This window comes from Dipodomys merriami, unplaced genomic scaffold, assembly GCF_024711535.1.
Source record: "Dipodomys merriami isolate MVZ:Mamm:240054 unplaced genomic scaffold, mDipMer1.0.p SCAF_10, whole genome shotgun sequence".
Lineage (NCBI taxonomy): Eukaryota > Metazoa > Chordata > Mammalia > Rodentia > Heteromyidae > Dipodomys > Dipodomys merriami.
Genome location: NW_027202271.1, coordinates 13787967 through 13807045, shown reverse-complemented (window position 1 = coordinate 13807045; position 19079 = coordinate 13787967). Strand labels below are relative to the sequence as shown.

The 19079-nt window shown below is 46.4% G+C and overlaps 1 protein-coding gene across 2 annotated transcripts; it reads right to left on the bottom strand.

Annotated features, from left to right (window-relative positions):
- Positions 1 to 12169: 12169 nt before the first annotated feature.
- LOC138840447 (heterogeneous nuclear ribonucleoproteins A2/B1) lies at positions 12170 to 13392 on the bottom strand. Of its 2 annotated transcripts, XM_070040762.1 has the most exons (2): positions 12503 to 13392; positions 12170 to 12382 (listed from the first exon to the last, which is right to left on the bottom strand). In XM_070040762.1, the coding sequence occupies exons 1-2, from the start codon at positions 13221 to 13223 to the stop codon at positions 12198 to 12200; spliced, it is 906 nt and encodes a 301-aa protein (XP_069896863.1). In that variant the 5' UTR covers positions 13224 to 13392; the 3' UTR covers positions 12170 to 12197. The 2 variants fall into 2 exon arrangements, with proteins under 2 accessions (XP_069896863.1, XP_069896852.1); XM_070040751.1 differs by having other exon boundaries at positions 12170 to 13362.
- Between the last annotated feature and the right edge of the window lie 5687 nt (positions 13393 to 19079).

The following is a 19079-nucleotide window of genomic DNA, read 5'->3' as shown; positions in this document are numbered from 1 at the left end:
CCATTTGAGCTACTTCCAGCTTTTTTTTTTTTTTTTTTGGCTGGTTAATTGGAGACAAGAGTCTCATGGACTTTTCTGCCTGGGCTGGTGATCCTCAGATCTCAGCCTTTTTTGTTGTTGTTGTTGGTCGTGGGGCCTGTACTCTGGGCCTGGGCACTGTCCCTCAGCTCTTCAGCTCAAGGCTAGCACTCTACCTAGAGTCACAGTGTCACTTTTGGCTTTTTCTGCTTATGTGGTACTGAGGAATCAAACCCACGGCCTCGTGCATGGAAGGCAAGTACTCTACCACTGAGCAACCTTCCCAGCCTGAGCTCAGCCTTTTGAGTAGCCAGGATTACAGTATGAGCCACCAGCATATGACATTATCGTGATCATGATTCCTGTTTGACAGGCAAAGATGCTTTAGTGCATCATTTAATACACATTTAATACCCATTCAATACACATTTAGTAAATGTGTATTGAGTCAGTGATTTCAAGGTCTTACTGTCCACTGATCCCAATAAGGCCCAGCAAAACGTAGAGAGGTCCAGCTGAACTCTTCAACAACTCTAGGCAGGGGTGTGTGTGTGTGTGTGTGTGTGTGTGTGTGTGTGTGTGTGTGTGTGTGTGTGTGTGTGTGTGTGTGTGTGTGTGTGTGTGTGTGTGTGTGTGTGTGTGTGTGTGTGTGTGTGTGTGTGTGTGTGTGTGTGTGTGTGTTACATACTCCACCAAATCAACACTCAAGAGTCCTACACATTGGATGTATGTTAGAATTTTTGGATGTATGTTTACCTCCTTCCCTACCTAGTTCTACCCTCCCACCTTCATCTTCGGCCAGAAGCCCCAGGGAACAAGGACAGTCTTACTCACCTTGGGATTTCCAGGGAGATGCACCAAGAGGAAGAGTTATGGACAGGCAACCCTACTTTGCTCCATGTTACACCATGAGGCACTGCCATCCTGAGATAAAGCAAGGGATACAAACCACCTGTTCTCTGGCTGCTTGCTCCTCTTCCTCCAGGTCACAAGTACCTGTCCCCCACCCCCCTTTGAAGGAACCAGGAAGGGCAGGGCAGATACTTGGGTGGGTCAGAAGACTAAGACAGGTAGAAGACTCCAAGGATTAAGGAGGTAACAGACATACCTTTACAAACATTGTTTTGACATAGGCTGTTCTGACATTTACAGGGACGGGTGGGTCCTTAATATTAAAGCTGAATGGAGGAGGGGACAGAAGAGGGGTAAGCACAGGAAAGGAGTCACATTCAGCGATTTTCACGGCAGGGATTGGAGGAGTGGCTCAGGTCTTAGAATGCTAGCCAATGAAGAAAAGCCAGCATCAGATATCATGTTGACTCCCGGTCTCAGATTTAAAAATAATAATAATAAAAGAGTTTCAAACTTAAGTGTGTTGCTCGCATTTCCAGGCTGCCCCTTCCTCTTAACCCACCCCAACTCTGGGCCACTTACCGTGGATGTTTCTCTGTTAGGACCTTTCTGTCCCTGTCCTTGACTGCTTGGAACATTTCTCCCCTCATGTCCACCTCCCTTCTACTACCCTTCTCAGTGGGGCTGGCCCTGCCCAGCCACCTGAATATGGAGCTGTCCCTACCCTGCACTTAGAATCACCTGATCCCATACCACTTTCCTTTTTCCATACTACCTCTAGCCATAGAAACTTTATTAATCCTCTTGTTTGTTTGCTGATTGTATATTGAACTCGTTGGAGTCAATGTAAAAGGACCTAGGTAATCTAGTTGTTTCTAATCAGTGTGTTTCCAGAATTTTCTTTAGAGTCAATTCCCCTCCCCTTCTTAAGGCTGGGCCTGAGCAGGGTTGGAGAAATTACTAAAAGATGCTGCCCTGAGTTCTGAAGCAATGCCCCGCCGTGGCTAAACCTATATATTGCTTTGTGAGCCAAACAAGTCTCATGACCACTGGGAATCTGTTTGGTAACCTGTGAAATGGGTGGACAGGTGGGTGGTGTAGCTCTGGATGTTCTCTGTAAACCATATCACTGTCAGCTGACCACTTACCTAATGCCTCCTGTGGCACCCTCTACCCAAGGACAAAGCTCTGGTTCTTGGTCCTGGAACCCCAGGTTCTTCCTCCTTGGCCCCAGCTACTCTTTGAATCTGGTGCCACTCCTCTGCCCACACCCTTCCTTGCAGCTGCAGTTAGTCACCACCCACACCTTATACCTTTGCACAAACCGTTCCCTCTGCAGGGGCCAGAGATCATCCTCCTGCCTGCTGCCCGAAGAACCCAGCCTTACCACATCCACAGATCTTGCTTTCTTTTTTTTGGAGGGGGGGGGAGGTGTCTGATCGTAGGGCCTGAACTCTAGGCCTGAGCGCTGTCCCTCAGCTCTTCAGCTCAAGGCTAGCGCTCTACCACTTAAGCCACAGCGCCACTTCTGGCTTTTTTCTTTTTGCTTATGTGGTGCTGGGGAATCGAACCCAGGGCCTCAGGCATGCAAGGCAAGTGCTCTACCACTGAGCCACCTTCCCAGCCCACGATCTTGCTTTCTTGTCTGTACTTGGTGTGTGGGCACACATACCAGTTCTAGAGCTTGAACTCAGGGGCTGGGCACTATCTCTGGGCTCTTTTGCTAGGGCTAGTGCTCTATCACTTGAGCCACACTTCCACTTCTGGCTTTTTTGGTAACAAATTGAAAGATGAGTCTCACAAACTTTCCTGCCCTGGCTGGTTTTGAACTTCAATTCTCATATCTCAACCTCTTGAATAGCTAAGATTACAGGTGTGAGCTACCACCACTCTACTCTTGTCAGTATTTGATATGAAATTGGTCAGCTGCTTTAGACCCCGGCCTGCCACCTCCTGGTTGAGTGAATCAGGCACATTTGCTCAACCTCTCTTAAGTCTGTTTTCTCATCTGCAACTGGAAGAACTAACATGATAAAGCTCACTTCTTAGGAGTGTAGAGAGGATAAAGACAGATTAAAAAAAAAAACTGGCTAGCCAGATGCTGGTAGCTCATACCTGTAATCCTAGCTACTCAAGAGGTTGAGATCTGAGGATTGTGGTTCAAAACCAGCCTGGGCAGGAAAGTCTGTGAAACTCTTATCTCCAATTAATTACCAGAAAACTGGAAATGTGGCTGTGGCTCAAAGTGGTAGAGCACTAGCTTTGAGCAAAAGAGCTCAGAGATAGTGCCCGGGCTCTGAGTTCAAGCCCCACAACCAATAGAAAGGACGAAAGAAAGAGAGAAAGGAAGGAAGTAAGGAAGGAAGGAAGGAAGGAAGGAAGGAAGGAAGGAAGGAAGGAAGGAAGAAAGGAAGGAAGGAGGGAGGGAGGGAAGGAAGGAAGGAAGGAAGGAAGAAAGGAAGGAGAGAGAGAGAGAAAGAGGGAGGGAGAGAGGGAGGGAGGAAGGAACGGCTTTGCTGCTGGGGACCCGGGGAAGGGCTGGGAGACATGATGGCTGCTCTGCTGCTCTAGGGATTCCTATCAATACCCGCCCCACCCCCCTGTGTACCAGGATCTCTGCCTTGTAAAACCAGCCAAATACCCCTCCCCAACTAACTAGGAAAGCAGAGGAACTTTGTTCTAATCAGCCTGCCCTACTGGGCTAGGGCTACTAGGATGGAACAATAATGGAAATGGCCATAAATCTCTGTAGAAACAGGTATCTATGACAGGTGAGACAGGGTCATAGCAGTTGAAAGAGTTGTGTGGGGAGGGCAGGAGGCTGCATTTTATAGACTTATACATGCCATGGGTCTAACTGTAGTAGCCTGGTCTAACCGTAGTCTATTCCTGAGAGGCTCTGGGCCCTGCTCTGGTCATCCGTTCAGTCAGTCCATTTGTCCCAGCCCTCACTTGCATAGTACTTCCTCTACAACCAGGGAGAGCACTAATTGTGCACCAGCTTTGGGCTGATGCTGTGTTCATCTGGTATTGGTGAAGCATATGGCCATAGGCCTGGCAAAGTACCCAGCAGGCACATGACAAGTGATCATCATGACTCTTGAATCACAGTCACCTCATGAGAACCATGGGCCTTGGAATGAAACCACCGAGGGTTCAAGTCCCTGCTCCAGCACTCATAAGAAATGTAAAAGGCCTATAATCCTAATTACTCAAGAGGCTCACATCTGAGGATCAGGGTTCGAAGTCAGGAGGCAGAAAAGTCCCCAGGAGACTCTTATCTCCAGTTAACTACCAGAAAACCAGAAGTGGAGCTGTGACTCAAAGTGACAGAGCATTCAGCCTTGAGCAGAAGAGCTCATGGACAGCTCCCGGGCCCTGAGTTCAAGCCCCATGACCAGAAAAAAAAAATTAATAATAGTGCCTTCTTCATTGAGCTGATTAAATGCCATCATATCTTTAAGACATTAGTTATTATAAACTATTTCTGTACTTGAGAGATAAGGATATAGAAGGAAATAGAAGTTAGTTGACCTAGGTTACCCAGTTTGTAGAGACAGTTGGGTTTCCATCCTGGACTAGACCAATGCAACGTCAGAGTTCTCCTAGCTTCTTGCTACTGCTCCTTATTTTTTATTTTTATTATTTATGATTTATTTATTATTTTTATTATATATTTATTTATTTTTGCCAGTCCTGGGGCTTCAACTCAGAGCCTGGCAACTGTCCCTGAGCTTCTTTTGCTCAAGGCTAGCACTCTACCACTTGAGCCACAGGGCCACTTCTGGCCTTTTCTGTTTATGTGGTACTGAGGAACTGAACCCAGAGCTTCACACATGCTAGGCAAGCACTCTACCACTAAGCCACATTCACAGCCTGTGCTCCTTATTTTTATTACTTTGTTCCCTAAATGTAAACCCAGAGAAATTGGTGTGTATGTGTGTGTGTGTGTGTGCGCGCGCGTGTGCACTCTCTCCCTCCCTCCCTTTCTCTCTCTCTCCCTCCCTCCCTTTCTCTCTCTCTCCCTCCCTCCCTCTCTCTCTTCTTTCTTCCTTCCTTCCTTTCTTGCTTGCTTGCTTCCTTCCTTCCTTCCTCCCTCCCTCCCTTCCTTTCTTTCTCTCTCTCTTTCGTCCTTTCTATTGGTTGTGGGGCACACCAATCTTGGGGCTTAAACTCGGGACCTGGCCACTGTTCCTGAGCTTTTTTTGCTCAAAACTAGCATTCTACCACCTGAACCATAGCCCTACTTCCAACTTTTTTGGTGGTTAATTGGAGATAATGGTTTTACAGACTTCCCTGCCCAGGCTAGCTTTAAACCATGATTGTCAGCAGATCTCAGCCTCCTGAGTAGCTAGGGTTATGGGCGTGAGCCATTAAACAACAACAACAACAAAACAACATTCTATCTGCCAGGCAGATAGGAGGCTAAGAATGGAAGGATTGAGGTGTGAAGCCAACCTAGGCAGAAAAACTCTTGAGATTCCATTTCCAATTAGCCAGCAAAATGACTCATTAATCAGAAAACTAAATAAAGGAGGAGTGTTGATTTGGCCTTTTCTTGTATAACTTTAGAATGTTAATTCACACAAATGAAATTGGTGAGAGAGGAAGTTTCTCTTGATTACCATACTCAGGGGAGTGGTAGAATCTAAGGAAGTGATGGACACCCTCATCCAGCCTCAAACACTGCTTACAAATGTTTTGTGACAGAAGAGCACCACTCCCCTGTAGAGGGCTCACCCCAAAGGCAGCATCCAGGTACCAAATTAGACTCCAGGCTGAGGGAAACTACAGGAAAAATGACCTGCTTTCTTTAAATACAAGGGGCAAAGAAATGAGAAAAAAAATAGAAACTTGTGTTAGAAAGACTTAAAGAAGCTGGATGCTAGTGGCTCATATCTCAGGAGACTGAGTACTAAGCCAAGCACCAGTGGCTCACGCCTATGATCCTAGCTACTCAGGAGGCTGAGATCTGAGGATCATGGTTCAAGCCAGCCCGGGCAAGAAACTCCATAAGACTCTTATCTCCAATAAACCACTAGAAAACCGGAAGTGGTGCTGTAGTTCAAGCAGTAGAGCGCTTGCCTTGAGCTGAGGAGCCTAGGGATGGTGCCCAAGCCCAGAGTTCAAGCCCCATGACTGACCAAAAAAAAAAAAAAAAAAAAATTTAGGAGACTGAGTTCTGAGGATCATGGTTCAAAGCCAGCCCTGGCAGGAAAGTCTATGAGACTCTTATCTCATGAAAAAGCCCAAAGTGGAGCTGTGGTTCAAGTGGTAGAATGCTAACTTTGAGCAAACAAGCTCAGGGACAGTGCCCAGGCCCTGAGTTCAAGTGCCAGAACTGGCACAAAAAGGAAAATTAAAGACTTAAGAGACATCAGTCTTATCAACCTATGGACTTTATTTGGACTCCAATTTAAACAAATAATTTTAGAAATGAGAAAATGTGAGTATTGGGACAGTGACTAGGTATTTTGATACTAAGAAAGAATTGTTCATTTGGAGGGTATAATAATGATAAGTATAACTTTATTTTTCGGTGTCACTGGGGATTGAACTCAGAGCCTTGTGTTTGCTAAGCAAGTGTTCTACCACTTGAACCATCCTATCAATCCATTGGATATTTCCAAGTTAGGGTCTCATTTTATGCCTGGTTGACCTGGACTTCAATCCTCCTATTTATGCCTACTTTTGTTATGGAATGACAGGTAAGCACCACTGTATCCAGACATTGGTCAAGATGGAGTCTCACTAACATTTATACTGGCATTCTAAGTTGCTAGAATTACAAACTTGAGCCATTGCACTTGGCATGATTAATTTATTGAATTTTTGTGTTTGGTTTTACTTTTTCTTTTTGGGCCAGTATTTGGGCTTGAACTTAGGGTCAGGTAACTGTCTCTTAGCTTTTTTCACTCAAGGCTAGCACTCTATCACTTGAGCTACAACTCTAGTTCTGGCTTTTTTGTGTGCGTATGTGTGTACCAGTCCTGGGCCTGAACTCAGGGCCTGCACACTGTCCCTAAGCATTTTTGCTGAAGGCTAATGCTCTGCCACTTGCGCCACATCTCTACTTCTGGCTTTTTGGTGGTTAATTGAAGATAAATGTTTCATGGAGTTTCTTGCCTGGGCTAGCTTCAAATTGTGCTCCTCAAATCTCAGCCTCTTGAGTACCTAGAATTACAGGTATGAGTCAATAATACCTGGCAACTTCTGGCTTGTTTTGGAGGTTAATGAGAGGTAAGAATCTCTTGGATTTGTCTGCCTAGGCTGGCTTAGCCTCCTCAATAACTAGGATTACAGTTGTGTGCCATCAGTGCCTGGCAAGAGCTGAGATTTGAATGCAGGTATTTGGTCTTCCATATTGTTGGGTATTTCCATATTACTTCCATATTGCTTGTTGGTGTGCAGAGCTGGCCATCCACCCATCTGAGCCATTTTGGCATCCTTTCTGTATTCACGGGCCCTCCCTGATCTTGCTGCATCACTGCCTTGCCCTGATACTGGGCCAGAAGAAGGGTGTTGAACGTGGGGCCTGTGAGAACTTGTCAGGGGACCCCACCTCAAGAACCAAGGTGTGTATGAGGGGGGTGTTCTTGAGAGTTGCTGACCCATGAACTGAGCATGGGTGGGGCCCAGGCTTGAAGTAGGGGCAGAGGGTGTCAAGCTGAATGCTTTCTTCTTCCCCATGCTGCAGAAGTAGCTAGAATTACAGGCATGAACCACTAGGACCAGGCTTTCTTTGGACTAGCCACATAATGCACAATTAAGTATATGGCCCATTAATCAGTCAAAGGCTCACTGACACTTAAAGCTGAGGACCACCGACCAATCAGAGTTGAAGGGCTGAAAGCCCAGGGAGTTCAAGGGTCCCCTTCTGCCTGTAGGCTTAGCCACCTCTGATGTGGGCACACATAGAGCCCAGAGACCTTCACCTTGCTCTTCAGTCACCTTCATTTAGAGTGCCTTTCTTCACCCTCCTTCAACTGAGTCTGCCAAAGGGCTACCTTGCAAAATGTTTTTGCTACAAAACTCAGTGAACAAAGAAGGCAGCGCCACATAAACAAAAGACCAGAAGAAAACACACCTGTACTTTATGCTTTCTCCTGGGTTTTAACTATGCTTTTTCCTGGGTCTTGGAACTGAATAACTATCTTCCCTCCTTCCCTCTTTCTTCCCTTCCTCCCTCCCCTCCCTTCCTTCTTCCCTCCCTGCCCCTCTTTCTTTCTTTCTTTCTTTTCTTTCTTTCTTTCTTTTTTTCTTTCTTTCTTTCTTTCTTTCTTTCTTTCTTTCTTTCTTTCTTTCTTTCTTCCTTCCTTCCTTCCTTTCTTTCTCTCTCATTCTCATCTTGAAGCAACGTTTCTCTCTGCAGCCCAGGCTATCCTGTAACTTACTAGGTAACTCTGGCTATACCCCAAACTCACAATCTTCCTGCCTCAGACTTTTGAGTGCTAGAATTACAAGTGTGTACCACCATGCTGAGCTTTTCTTTCTCCTTTTCTGTGTTCTTTTAATTTTTTTTTTTACTGGGTGCCATAGATTGAACCCAGGGTTTTTCACATGCTATGCCAATGTTCTACTCCTGAGCTACATCACCAGCTTCTTTAAACATCCTAAAATTATAAATGCACTTCATCACTTCTGTAATTGGAAAAGGTAATCCATATTACTAGAGATGCAGATATATTTTAAATCCCACCTGTTCTTCAGAGATCAGTTAATTTACCAGCTCCCTGGAGGGCTGTGGGGGGGGGGGGCTCTTGCTTGCATTGCTGTGCAGTGCTTTGGGCTTTACTGCAGCCTGCTCAGGGCTGAGTTTGACCAGGTCCTTTATACCTCCTCTCCAGTGTCTTAGGAGTATGTGGAGAGGTGGTATCTGCATTTCAACATCTTCTTGGGCCTAGTACAGTGTCCGTCACCCAATAGGGACTCATTTGTGGTCCACATGCCTGAGGCAAACTATAGCCCAAAAGCTCTCAGGACTCTCCAGTTCTGCTGTTTTTCCTCCTCCTTCTCAATCTATTATTATTATTATTATTATTATTATTATTATTATTATTATTATTATTATTTTGGTGTCAGTACTGGGGCTTGAGCTCAGGGTCTTGCATTCTTGCTTGGCTTTTTTTTGCTCAAGAGTGGCCTTCTCCCACTTGTGCCTACACCTCCACTTCCGGCAACAAAGCCAGAAGTAAACTGGAGATAAACTGTTCATTGGCTAATAGGAGATAAACATCTCATGGACTTTCTGCCTGGGTTGGTTTTGAACCATGATCCTCAGATCTTAGCATCCTTACTAGCTAAGATTACAGGCGTGAGCCAACAGTGCCCAGCTTAGTCTTAAATTATTTATTACCAAGCAAATGTTCCCTCTCCATGCTGACCCAGTCAAGTTGCCCACCTCCTGTAAATCACAAAGCCCTCAAGCCCGAGGCTATCTGGAGAGCCCACACTGTCCAGGCTCCAGCACTCTCCTTCTGTCTTGCCCCTCCCTGCTCTAGGTAGGTTGTGTTCACTTGGATATAATCTGAGGCCAAAGAATGTTCAAAGATGGTTGGACATGAAAAGCAGGTCAACTTGCCCTCGATTGGTACATAGCCTGTTTCTACTGTTTTTTTTTTTTCATTTTCCTGTGTGTGCGTGTGTGTGTGTGTGTGTGTGTATGTGTATGTGTATGCATGCATATGTGTGCACACCAATCCTGGGACTTGAACTCAGGCCCTGGGCACTATCCCTGAGCTTTTGTGCTTAAGGTTTAACATGCTACCAGTTGAGCCACAGCTCTATTTCTGACTTTTTTTTTTTTTTTTGTAGTTTAGTAGAGATAAGTGTTTAACTGAGACTTTCCAGTCCAGGGCTGACTTTGAACTGTGATCCTCAGATCTCAGCCTCCTGAGTAAACTAGGATTATATGTGTGAGCTACTGATGCCCAGCACTCAGTTTTCTTTTCTGGGCATTCCAGAGACTTTTGAGATCCACAGTATGAGAGGTTGCTAGATACAGAGTACAGGTTGTGTGTGCATGTATAGGTGAAGAAACCCCTGGAAGTCTGTTAGACATTGGCTGTGGCTTCATTTGGGAAATGGGATCCTGGGAGGAGGACTCATGCCTAGCCTCACACCAGAAAATGTCTACAAATCTGTCTCACACGAGCAACTGTCAGCTGTTCTGCAGCAAGCCTTTTTTTTTTTTTCTCAAATGCACTGATCAAACATTTGCAGCAGGCTCTGAGATGTCTTCACAGTTCAAGTGCTGTGAAGAACAAGCTTCTCGTCCTCCACTATAGAGAACACCACTGAAATATTTACGAGGCTCCTGGGTCTCTCGGTTCAGAAGAAAGGAAGGAGACAGCGTACTTGCTCAGTGCCTGTGACATGTCACACGGTTCAGGGAGTCTCCTGGCTCAATGTAGGAGCTGTCATTAACCCTACTTAACCACGTAGACACTGAACCCCAGAAGCATGACTGTGCATGGCTGAGAGCTGGGCTCTGGTGCTCAGCTAAGTCTGAAAAGTGGATTCTCTCCCCTCCTGTCTGCTGTGGGTGGCCTGGGTCAAGTTTCTGAACTTCTTTAAAGGCTCAGTCTCCTGTCTGCAAAAAGAAAGATGGTAGTTAGGAGCCAGTGGCTCACACCTGTCATCTTAGCTACTCAGGGAGCTGAGAGATCTGAGGATCGTAGCTCAAAGCCAACCTGGTCAAGAAAGTCTATGAGACTCTTAATCTCCAATGAACCATGAAACAGCTGAAAGTGGAGCTGTGGCTCAGGAAGTAGAGCAAAGTGCAGGATTTGAATGACAAAGTTCAGGGATAGTACCCAGGTCATGAGTTCAAGCCCCCCAAAACCAGCACACACATGTACACACACACACACACACACACACACACACACACACACACACACACACACACACACAAACCACAAATGGGAGATGGTAAGAGTTGTCCCACTACTAGGAGGCCTGCCTGTTGCCCACTCAGCACAGGGCCTGGCCCATGTGGAAAGCCCAATAAATAGCAGCTATTGTTACCCCACTGCTGCAGAGTAGAGGGGCCTGGGGTTTGAATGGAGGACTCCATGATCCAGCAGCAGACCATGACACCTCCTCTGTCTACCTCTCCCCCTCTGTCACCTTCTACTGCCAGGTAGTCCTTTACAAATCCTGATCATTTTCTTCCCAATAATTTATGCATCTGCAAATTTTCCCCATCTCTCCTATCCCTCTTGAGCTTAGGTCCAGGCCATGGACATCTCTCCCTTGAAGGCATGATGATGTGCTGTTTTCTTGGTCTGTTGTGAGGACTTGAACTCAGGGCCTAAGTGCCGTCCCTGAGCTCTTTTGCTCAAGGCTAGCACTCTACTACTTGAACCATAGCACCACTTCCAGTTTTCTGGTGGTTCATAGGGGGTAAGAGTCTCACAAATTTTCTTGCCGAGGCTGGCTTTAAACTACAATCCTCAGATCTCAGCCTCCTGAGTAACTAGGATTATAAGTGTGAGCTACCAGTGCCTGGCCCTCCCATCCTTTTTCTTTTCTTTTCTTTTCTTTTTTTCTTTTTTTTTTGGTAGGTCATGGGGCTTGAACTCTGGGCCTGGGCACTGTCCCTCAGCTCTTCAACTCAAGGCGAGCACTCTACCACTTGAGCTACAGCGCCACTTCCGGTTTTCTGGTGGTTTATTGGAGATAGGAGTCTCACGGTCTCTCCTGCCCAGGCTGGCTTTGAACCACAATCCTCAGATCTCAGCCTCCTGAGTAGCTAGGATTACAGGCGTGAGCCACCAGCGCCCAGCTTTTTCTTTTCTTTTTTTTTTTTCCTTTAGAATTATTTTATTAAATCATAAATGTACAACAGCTTCTTAACTCTACACACGCACTTAAATTTTTAAAGGAAAAACGTTATGTCTTATTACACCATGATCCTGGCTAATAGCTTTTCAAAACTTTTGAGAAAAATCTTAAAAAAGGTTTCATATGTCACCTGAAACTTACAAATTTAACATTATCAAAGAAGGAATGCTTCTACACTCTTACAAAGACCACTAGAAAGAAACAACAATTAAAAAGCTAAGAAACTGTCTCAAAGGCATATTTTTTTTTTTTTTACAATCCTTCCTCCACAGTAAGGTTATTAAATAATCCAATCCATTCACAAAATGGCTCTCTGCATCTGCTCTGGTGTCTTCTGCCATATCACTGCATATTTATGCATGACTGAGATAAGAGTTTCCTTAACATTGTTATTTCGATAACCTGAAGCTGTTCTGTTACCTCTGGGCTCTCATCCTCTCCTATTTATACAGTGAAGCCCATGGAAAATAGGAAGAAGCTCAGTATCGGCTCCTCCCTCCATAACCACCACTTCCACCACTGCCTCCTGGACCATAATTTCCTCCACCATATGGTCCCCCCATGTTCCTGCTACCACCAAAGTTTCCACTCTTCATTGGACCATAGTTAGAAGGTTGCTGGTTATAATTTCCAAAATCATTGTAATTTCCACTTCCATAATTTCCTCCTCCATAGTTGTCATAACCACCTCCGTAGCCCCCACCCTGGTTGCCATATCCAGGTCCTCCACCACCATATCCTCCTCTTCCTCCTCCATAACCAGGGCTACCTCCAAAATTGCCACCTCCAGGTCCTCCTCCATACCCATTATAGCCATCCCCAAATCCGCGTCCACTTCCATATCCATCAGATCCACCTCTAAAGTTACTTCCTGGTCCAGGTCCAAAATTTCCACCTCCACCACGAGAATCCCCAAAACCAAAGTTCCCTCCTCTTCCACTCCTAGAACTTTGGACCTCCTGCATTTCTTGTCTAGACAATGCCTTTCTTACTTCTGCATTATGACCATTGATAGTGTGGTACTTTTGTAATACAATTTTATCCACAGGATCATGGTCATCAAAAGTAACAAAGCCAAAGCCTCTTTTCTTTCCAGACTGCCTATCAGTAATTATCTCGATGGTATCAATTTTTCCATATTCTTCAAAGTAATCCCGAAGGTGATGTTCCTCAGTATCTTCTTTGATTCCACCAACAAACAGCTTCTTCACAGTCACATGAGCCCCTGGTTTTCCAGACTCCTCTCTTGCTACAGCACGTTTTGGCTCAACCACTCTCCCATCAATTGAATGAGGCCTGGCAGCCATGGCAGCATCAACCTCAGCCATGGAGGAGAAAGTCACAAAACCAAATCCTCTTGATCTTTTGCTTGCAGGATCCCTCATAACCACACAGTCTGTGAGTTTTCCCCATTGCTCATAGTAGTTTCTCAAACTTTCTTCTGTGGTTTCAAAGCTTAAGCCACCAATAAACAGCTTACGGAACTGTTCCTTTTCTCTCTCCATCGCAGACTCAGTCGCTTCAGCCCGATTTCCCGCAGCCGAGCGAGATGAGAGAGATCTCCGCGGACGAACACGAACCGGACTCGTCCTGGCGCTGTAGTGAGAACTGCAGCTGTTCGAGAAACACCGCCGCCGAGAGAACCTCCGCACGGGACCCGGCGCTGCTGCTACTCTCTTTTCTTTTTTAAGATACAAACCAAGTCCTTTCTGAACTCCCAACCAGCTACAAGCTCTCCTTTGTCTGAATCTCCCAAAAGCACAATTCAGATAATCATTGATCACACTAAAGTTCTATCTGAAATGAAGTAAGGGACTACTTGGCTTCTAGAATTTTCTAGTTGATTCCAGCATGCAAGCAGGTACTGGTTATAAGCTTCTGAGCCATGATGAAGATGGTGCCTATTCAATGCAGAGTAGATATGGTCAACTGGGAGCTCCTGGAAAGTTGAATGGGGCTTTCCATATCCTTGCCTCCCTGGGACCTAGCATGGTGCCTGTGTATAAATGGTCTTCACTGGATGTTTTCAACATCAGCTCTATCTTCAGGCCTACTGACACTGTGGAGCCCTGTGTATAGGTCCCCTCACAATCACTTCCCGCAGGGATAGCTGTGGTCACAGCTATTTATACCTCACTTGATTGACATGCACCAGGCCCTCAACAAATAATCACTGGATAGGTGAACTGATTAATAAAGGTCTACTTTATAGATTAGAAACATGGAAGCTCAGAGGTGTTTAATGACTTGCCTCAGGTCATTGACTTGCAAATTCTGCAAACCAGAATTTGTACCCACGTGACAACCACACTGATTCCAAAGGGCATATTCTTCACCCCTGAACTCCACCAGGTAGAAGGGGTAGATAGGGTGGGGACTGGAAGATAGGGATGCACAGCCTGTGGCTTTAAGAGTTTCTTTCTAGTGGACAAGCAGAAATTCACGCACACAACAGCATGTGTGATGGTAATGGAACCTGTGACCATACCAGGAACTGGGCAAGGCAAGACATCAAGACCCAGGAGACAGGGTGGGGGTTGGGGAGTGTAGTTGAGGAGATGGGAGAGAAGGGATGGTAGGGGAAAAACAAAGGAGAAGACAACAATGCTTGATAAGAAATGTACTCATTACCTTGCTCATGTAACTGTAACCCCTCTGTACATTATTTTCACAATAAAAAACATTAAAAAAAGAAGAAGAAGAAGAAGACCTAGGAGACCAAACAACTTCTAAGGGCTTCTTGCCAGTGATTGGTTAAGCTAGGATATCAGTTTCTACAAAACTCGGACTTTTTTCCTTTATTCTACTCAATAAGGGATTAGGTTTAGGAAAGAATGAATGGGTGCTGCCTAAGTCGTACAGCACATGTTATACAAGGCCAGACACAAGGAACCTGAAGATCATGACTCAGTGAGACCTGCCTCAGCCTCAGCAATGGCTGGCTCACTCCCCCTACCTAGCTCTGGGGGGAAAAAAAAACAGGTTTGGGGAACAGAAAGAAAGTGGGGGGATGCATCAATCAATCCCTGAAGTGGCAAAGAGGAAGTTCAGGTTATTGCAGATTACCAAGGCCAGGGTTTGTTTCCCATGTTTTAGAGAACTCATCTGGGCAGACATAGTATGTCCTGGGGGAGAATTTTTTTTTTGGGGGGGAGTTGGTTGTGGGGCTTGAACTCCAGGCTTGGACCATGTCCCTGAGCTCTTCAGCTCCAGAAGAGTGCTCTATCACTTGAACCACAGCGCCACTTCCAGGCATAGTATGTCTTGGGATGAGGGATGGGAGGCAGGAAAGGACATCCAGTAGAACGTAACTATGCAACCAAGCTATAGCTAAACAGCACTAGAGTCCTCCTTCCCTCCTTCCTTCCTTCCCTCCTTATCTTCCTTCTTTCCTTCCTTCCTTTCTTCTTCTTTTTCTTTCTTTTTTTGTTAACCAGTCTTGGGACTTGAACTCAGGGCCTGGGCACTGTCCCTAAGCTTCTCTTGCTCAAGGCTAACACTCTACCACTTGAGCCACAGCACCTCTTGTGGCTTTTTCTGTTTGTGTGGTACTGAGGGCTTCATGCATGCTAGATAAGCACTATACCACTAAGCCACATTCCCAGCCCCTTCCTTTCTTTCTTGTGTGCTGATACTGGGGCTTAAACTCAGGATTTAGACACCCTCCCTTCCCTTTTTTTGTCTTATTTTTAATTTTTTAATTGTTATTATAAACTATAATCCCTCTGTACATCAGAGGGGTTACAGTTATCTAAGTCAAGCAAAGAATACATTTCTTTTTGGACAATGTCAACCCTTCCCTCAGTCTCTCCCAGTTTTTTCCTCTCCCTAACCTTTTTAAATCAAGACTAGACTAGCACTCTGGCACTTGAGCCACAACTCCACTTCTGTTTTTTTGTAGTTACCTGGGGTAAGAGTCTCACAAACTTTTCTGCTGGGCTGCCTTTGAACCCTGATCTAAGGGTTCCTGACTAGTCAGTCTCCTGAGTAGTTAGGATTACAAGGCGGGTCTCACCAGCACCACAGGAATGTTCTTTATTGCTGGGGTTGCTGAGGAGGAAGCACAAAGGACTTATAGCAGAGAGGGGAGGAGTTTAGGAGGTTTCTCAGCCAGTGCAAACTGATATTGGAGACATATAGCCCTGTCCCAGGTTACCTTCCTGTCACTCCCAGTCACTCTGTCAAGGGCATGAACAGTCTATTAAGAAGGAAGTTTCATCAGCAGGGGTTTCTGTTTGAGGTGGTCATTACTATCAGTGAATTAGTGATTATCCATTTTATGGATAAAATTGAAGCTCAGAGAAGTTATTGTTTTGTTTTGGTGCCTGTTACTGGGGCTTGAACTGAGAGCCTTGTGTTTGACTTTTTGCTGGCTCCCTACCACTTGAGACAGCTCTGCTTCCTCTACTTCCTAGCCTGGGAAACTTGCAGCTGTGAGCAAATTGGGCTGGGCCTCCCCTCTGCTGCCCCATCGCCAGCTTTAAAGGCACAGGCTCTGTCTTCATCCACACTCAGCAGAGTGATATGGATGGGAGGCAGGGAGGACTGGATAGTTCTACAGTTAGAACTGCAGACATGCTGCCCCAAATACAAGGTCCCTGAATCCCTCTTGGGCTGAGTGTCCCTGAGCTGGGTGGAATGTACTCTTCACCTTGGTGTGATCCCCAGTATGTCAGGGAACTTTGCATTCATCACTCACCTCTTGGCTTTGGACTTCCACGTTCGTAAAGTGAGAAGTGGACTACTCTGTCCGCACCTTCGTCCACCTCTCCTCTCTGGCGCTGGCTCCAGACACAGCTAGTTGACAGCTTGAGCAGAAATAGGAGTAGGATGGGCTGCCACGGTGTGAGCATGAAAGGAGAAGAAAGGAAATGACTGGGGCTCACCTGTTCCCTGGGGAAAGCCCTGAATATACCTTGAGAGTAGTTTCTGTCACCTAGAGGAGCTGTTGGAGATGAGGAGGGGAATTTCTTTGGTCTCCTTCCCTAGCTGCTTCTCTAGCTTGCTCTCCCTCTTCCCTTGGCCTCACTCTCCAGGGTTGTCCTCAAATATTCGGATAGGGCAGCTGGGAGCTGGTGGTTCATGCCTGCAATAGTAGCTACTCAGGAGGCAGTGCATGAGGGAAAAGGAACAGGTGGGCCTGGGAAGCAGGAACATGCTGAGACCCACATAAAGTCAGGGTCTGTGTAATGCCATGAATGGGAAATATTAATAACTACAATTTATTGGGAGGCTTTCACATGCCTGGCATGGTAATCAGTCCTGCAACACAAAACCTACTACAGATGGGATCATTAGGGTCTAATGAGGAGAAAGATAATTTCCACCAGTGACATGTGACAGGGCCTTTTGAAACTACAGAACAAGGATATCTAAGTTGGCCTTCGGGATGAGTGGGTTTCCTGGAAGAGGTGATTCTGGAGCCATCCAGCTGGAGAAGAAAAACACCTCTAGAATGCCGATTCTTTATCTTATTTTATTTTTTTAATTTGCCTGTTCTGGGGATTGAACTCAGGGCATGTCCCTGAACTCTTTGTGTTTAAGGCCAGTATTCTACCATTTGAGCCACAGCTCTACTTCCAGGTTTTTCCAAGTAGTTTATTAGAGATAAGAGTCTCACAGACTTTCTTGCCTGGGCTGGCTTCGAACCGTGATCCTCAGATCTTAGCCTTCTGACTAGCTAGGATTACAGATGTGAGCCACCAGTGCCCAGCGGGAATGCAAATTCTGAAAGAAAGGGCAACTGCACCTGTCATGGTCCAGGTCCAGCTGGAGTACCACTGCTGGGGGCCACAGACTATTTTATAGAGGAAGGGCTTGGGCATGCAGTAACTGAGGATGCATCTGGATGGGAAGACCCAAGCTTCAATGTACATGTGGGAACTTGGTTCCAAAATGGGACACGAATTAGTTGAGGTAGAGACAAATGCCTGCCATCCCAGCTACATGGGAGGTGGTAAATAGCAGGATCAAAGTCAGAGGCCAGCTTGACAAACACATGAGCCTTTATCTGGACAAAAGGGAGGACTGGGGGCATGGGTCAAGTAGTAGAGCACCTGCTTAATAAGTACAAATCCCTACACCACTACAACCAGATGAAGAAAGAAACAGGAGGAGGAAGAAGGGTGGAGGAGGAGGAATACAAATTTCCTTGCTCACCCAGACAGGTGGATAGAGCTGGGAGATGTCAGGGTAGCAGGAAATAAGGGGCCAGCCTTACTCCTTCACCTGTGTGGAGTGTTGGTTTTTCTTTGCTCACAAAGGTTTGGATCTCCTGAGCGCTTTTCCTACAGCAGCAGGAGACACTGTGGTAGGATATAACCACATTGTAGTAGCTACAAATGACACACTGGTAGCAATGCCTGGTCTCCAATACAGTTTCACTGCCATAACCCATGGTCCTAGAGTCCATCTAGGAAGGCAGGGATCTGCTCTCAGCTCAGAGAGGTTCAGGACCTTGCCAAAGTCACATGGCCAGTAGGAAAACTAAATTGGGACTTGAGCCCAGCTCTTTGAGACTGCAAACCCCACAGTGACACTGCAGTAGTGGCAGAACATGGGACCTGTGATGGCTGAGCTCTCAGGACAAGGCTGAGGAAAACAGGAGAGTGGATTCTGGAATTAGGGAAGGATGGAGATGGGGAAATGGAGGCTGACGGGAGGCAGGAAGGGAAGGGCTTGGAGAGGCTTGATGCCAGACCTAGAAGTATCTCTAGAATGAACTGTTGAAATGGCCCAACAGAATGAAAAAAAGAGATGCTACATCCCCTCAACCACATCTCAAGAGAAGAACAGAGGACACTCTTGCTCTGTTTCACAGATGAGAAAACCCAGGCCTGGGAGAGATAGCCAGTAGCATGTAGAAGGCCAATAGAAACTCAGGGTCCAGGGATCCTGTAAGGAGCAGACAAGGTAGACAAGATGCCCAGTCTACTGTGGATGATGAAATAGACGGTGAGAAGAGAAAGACAGAGACAAAAACCAGGGCCACATCCAAACAATGAGGCCAACCAGGAGTCTGGAGCCTGTCTGCAGCAGAGATGGCGGAGAGACCAAGGCCCTGACACCAGCTCTGGTTACCAGCAGGCTGGCAAGCAGGCAGCATCAGCTGGTCGGGTGTCACGGAGTCCCCCGCACCTCCTCCTGCATCCCCCCTCCCCCGGCCTCGGACTCATCCACTTGGGCTGCTCCACAGCATCCTGCACTCCTTGTCCCAGGGGAGGGGTGAAGGTACTAGGGGAGCCCCAGCAGAGAAGGGGGTAGGACAAGCCTCCTCCCTGGACTTGCTAATCTGCAGCATCCTCTTTCGGTCCATCCCCCCCCCTCCCCCCGCTTTCCCTGCGCAGATGGTACGCTCCAGT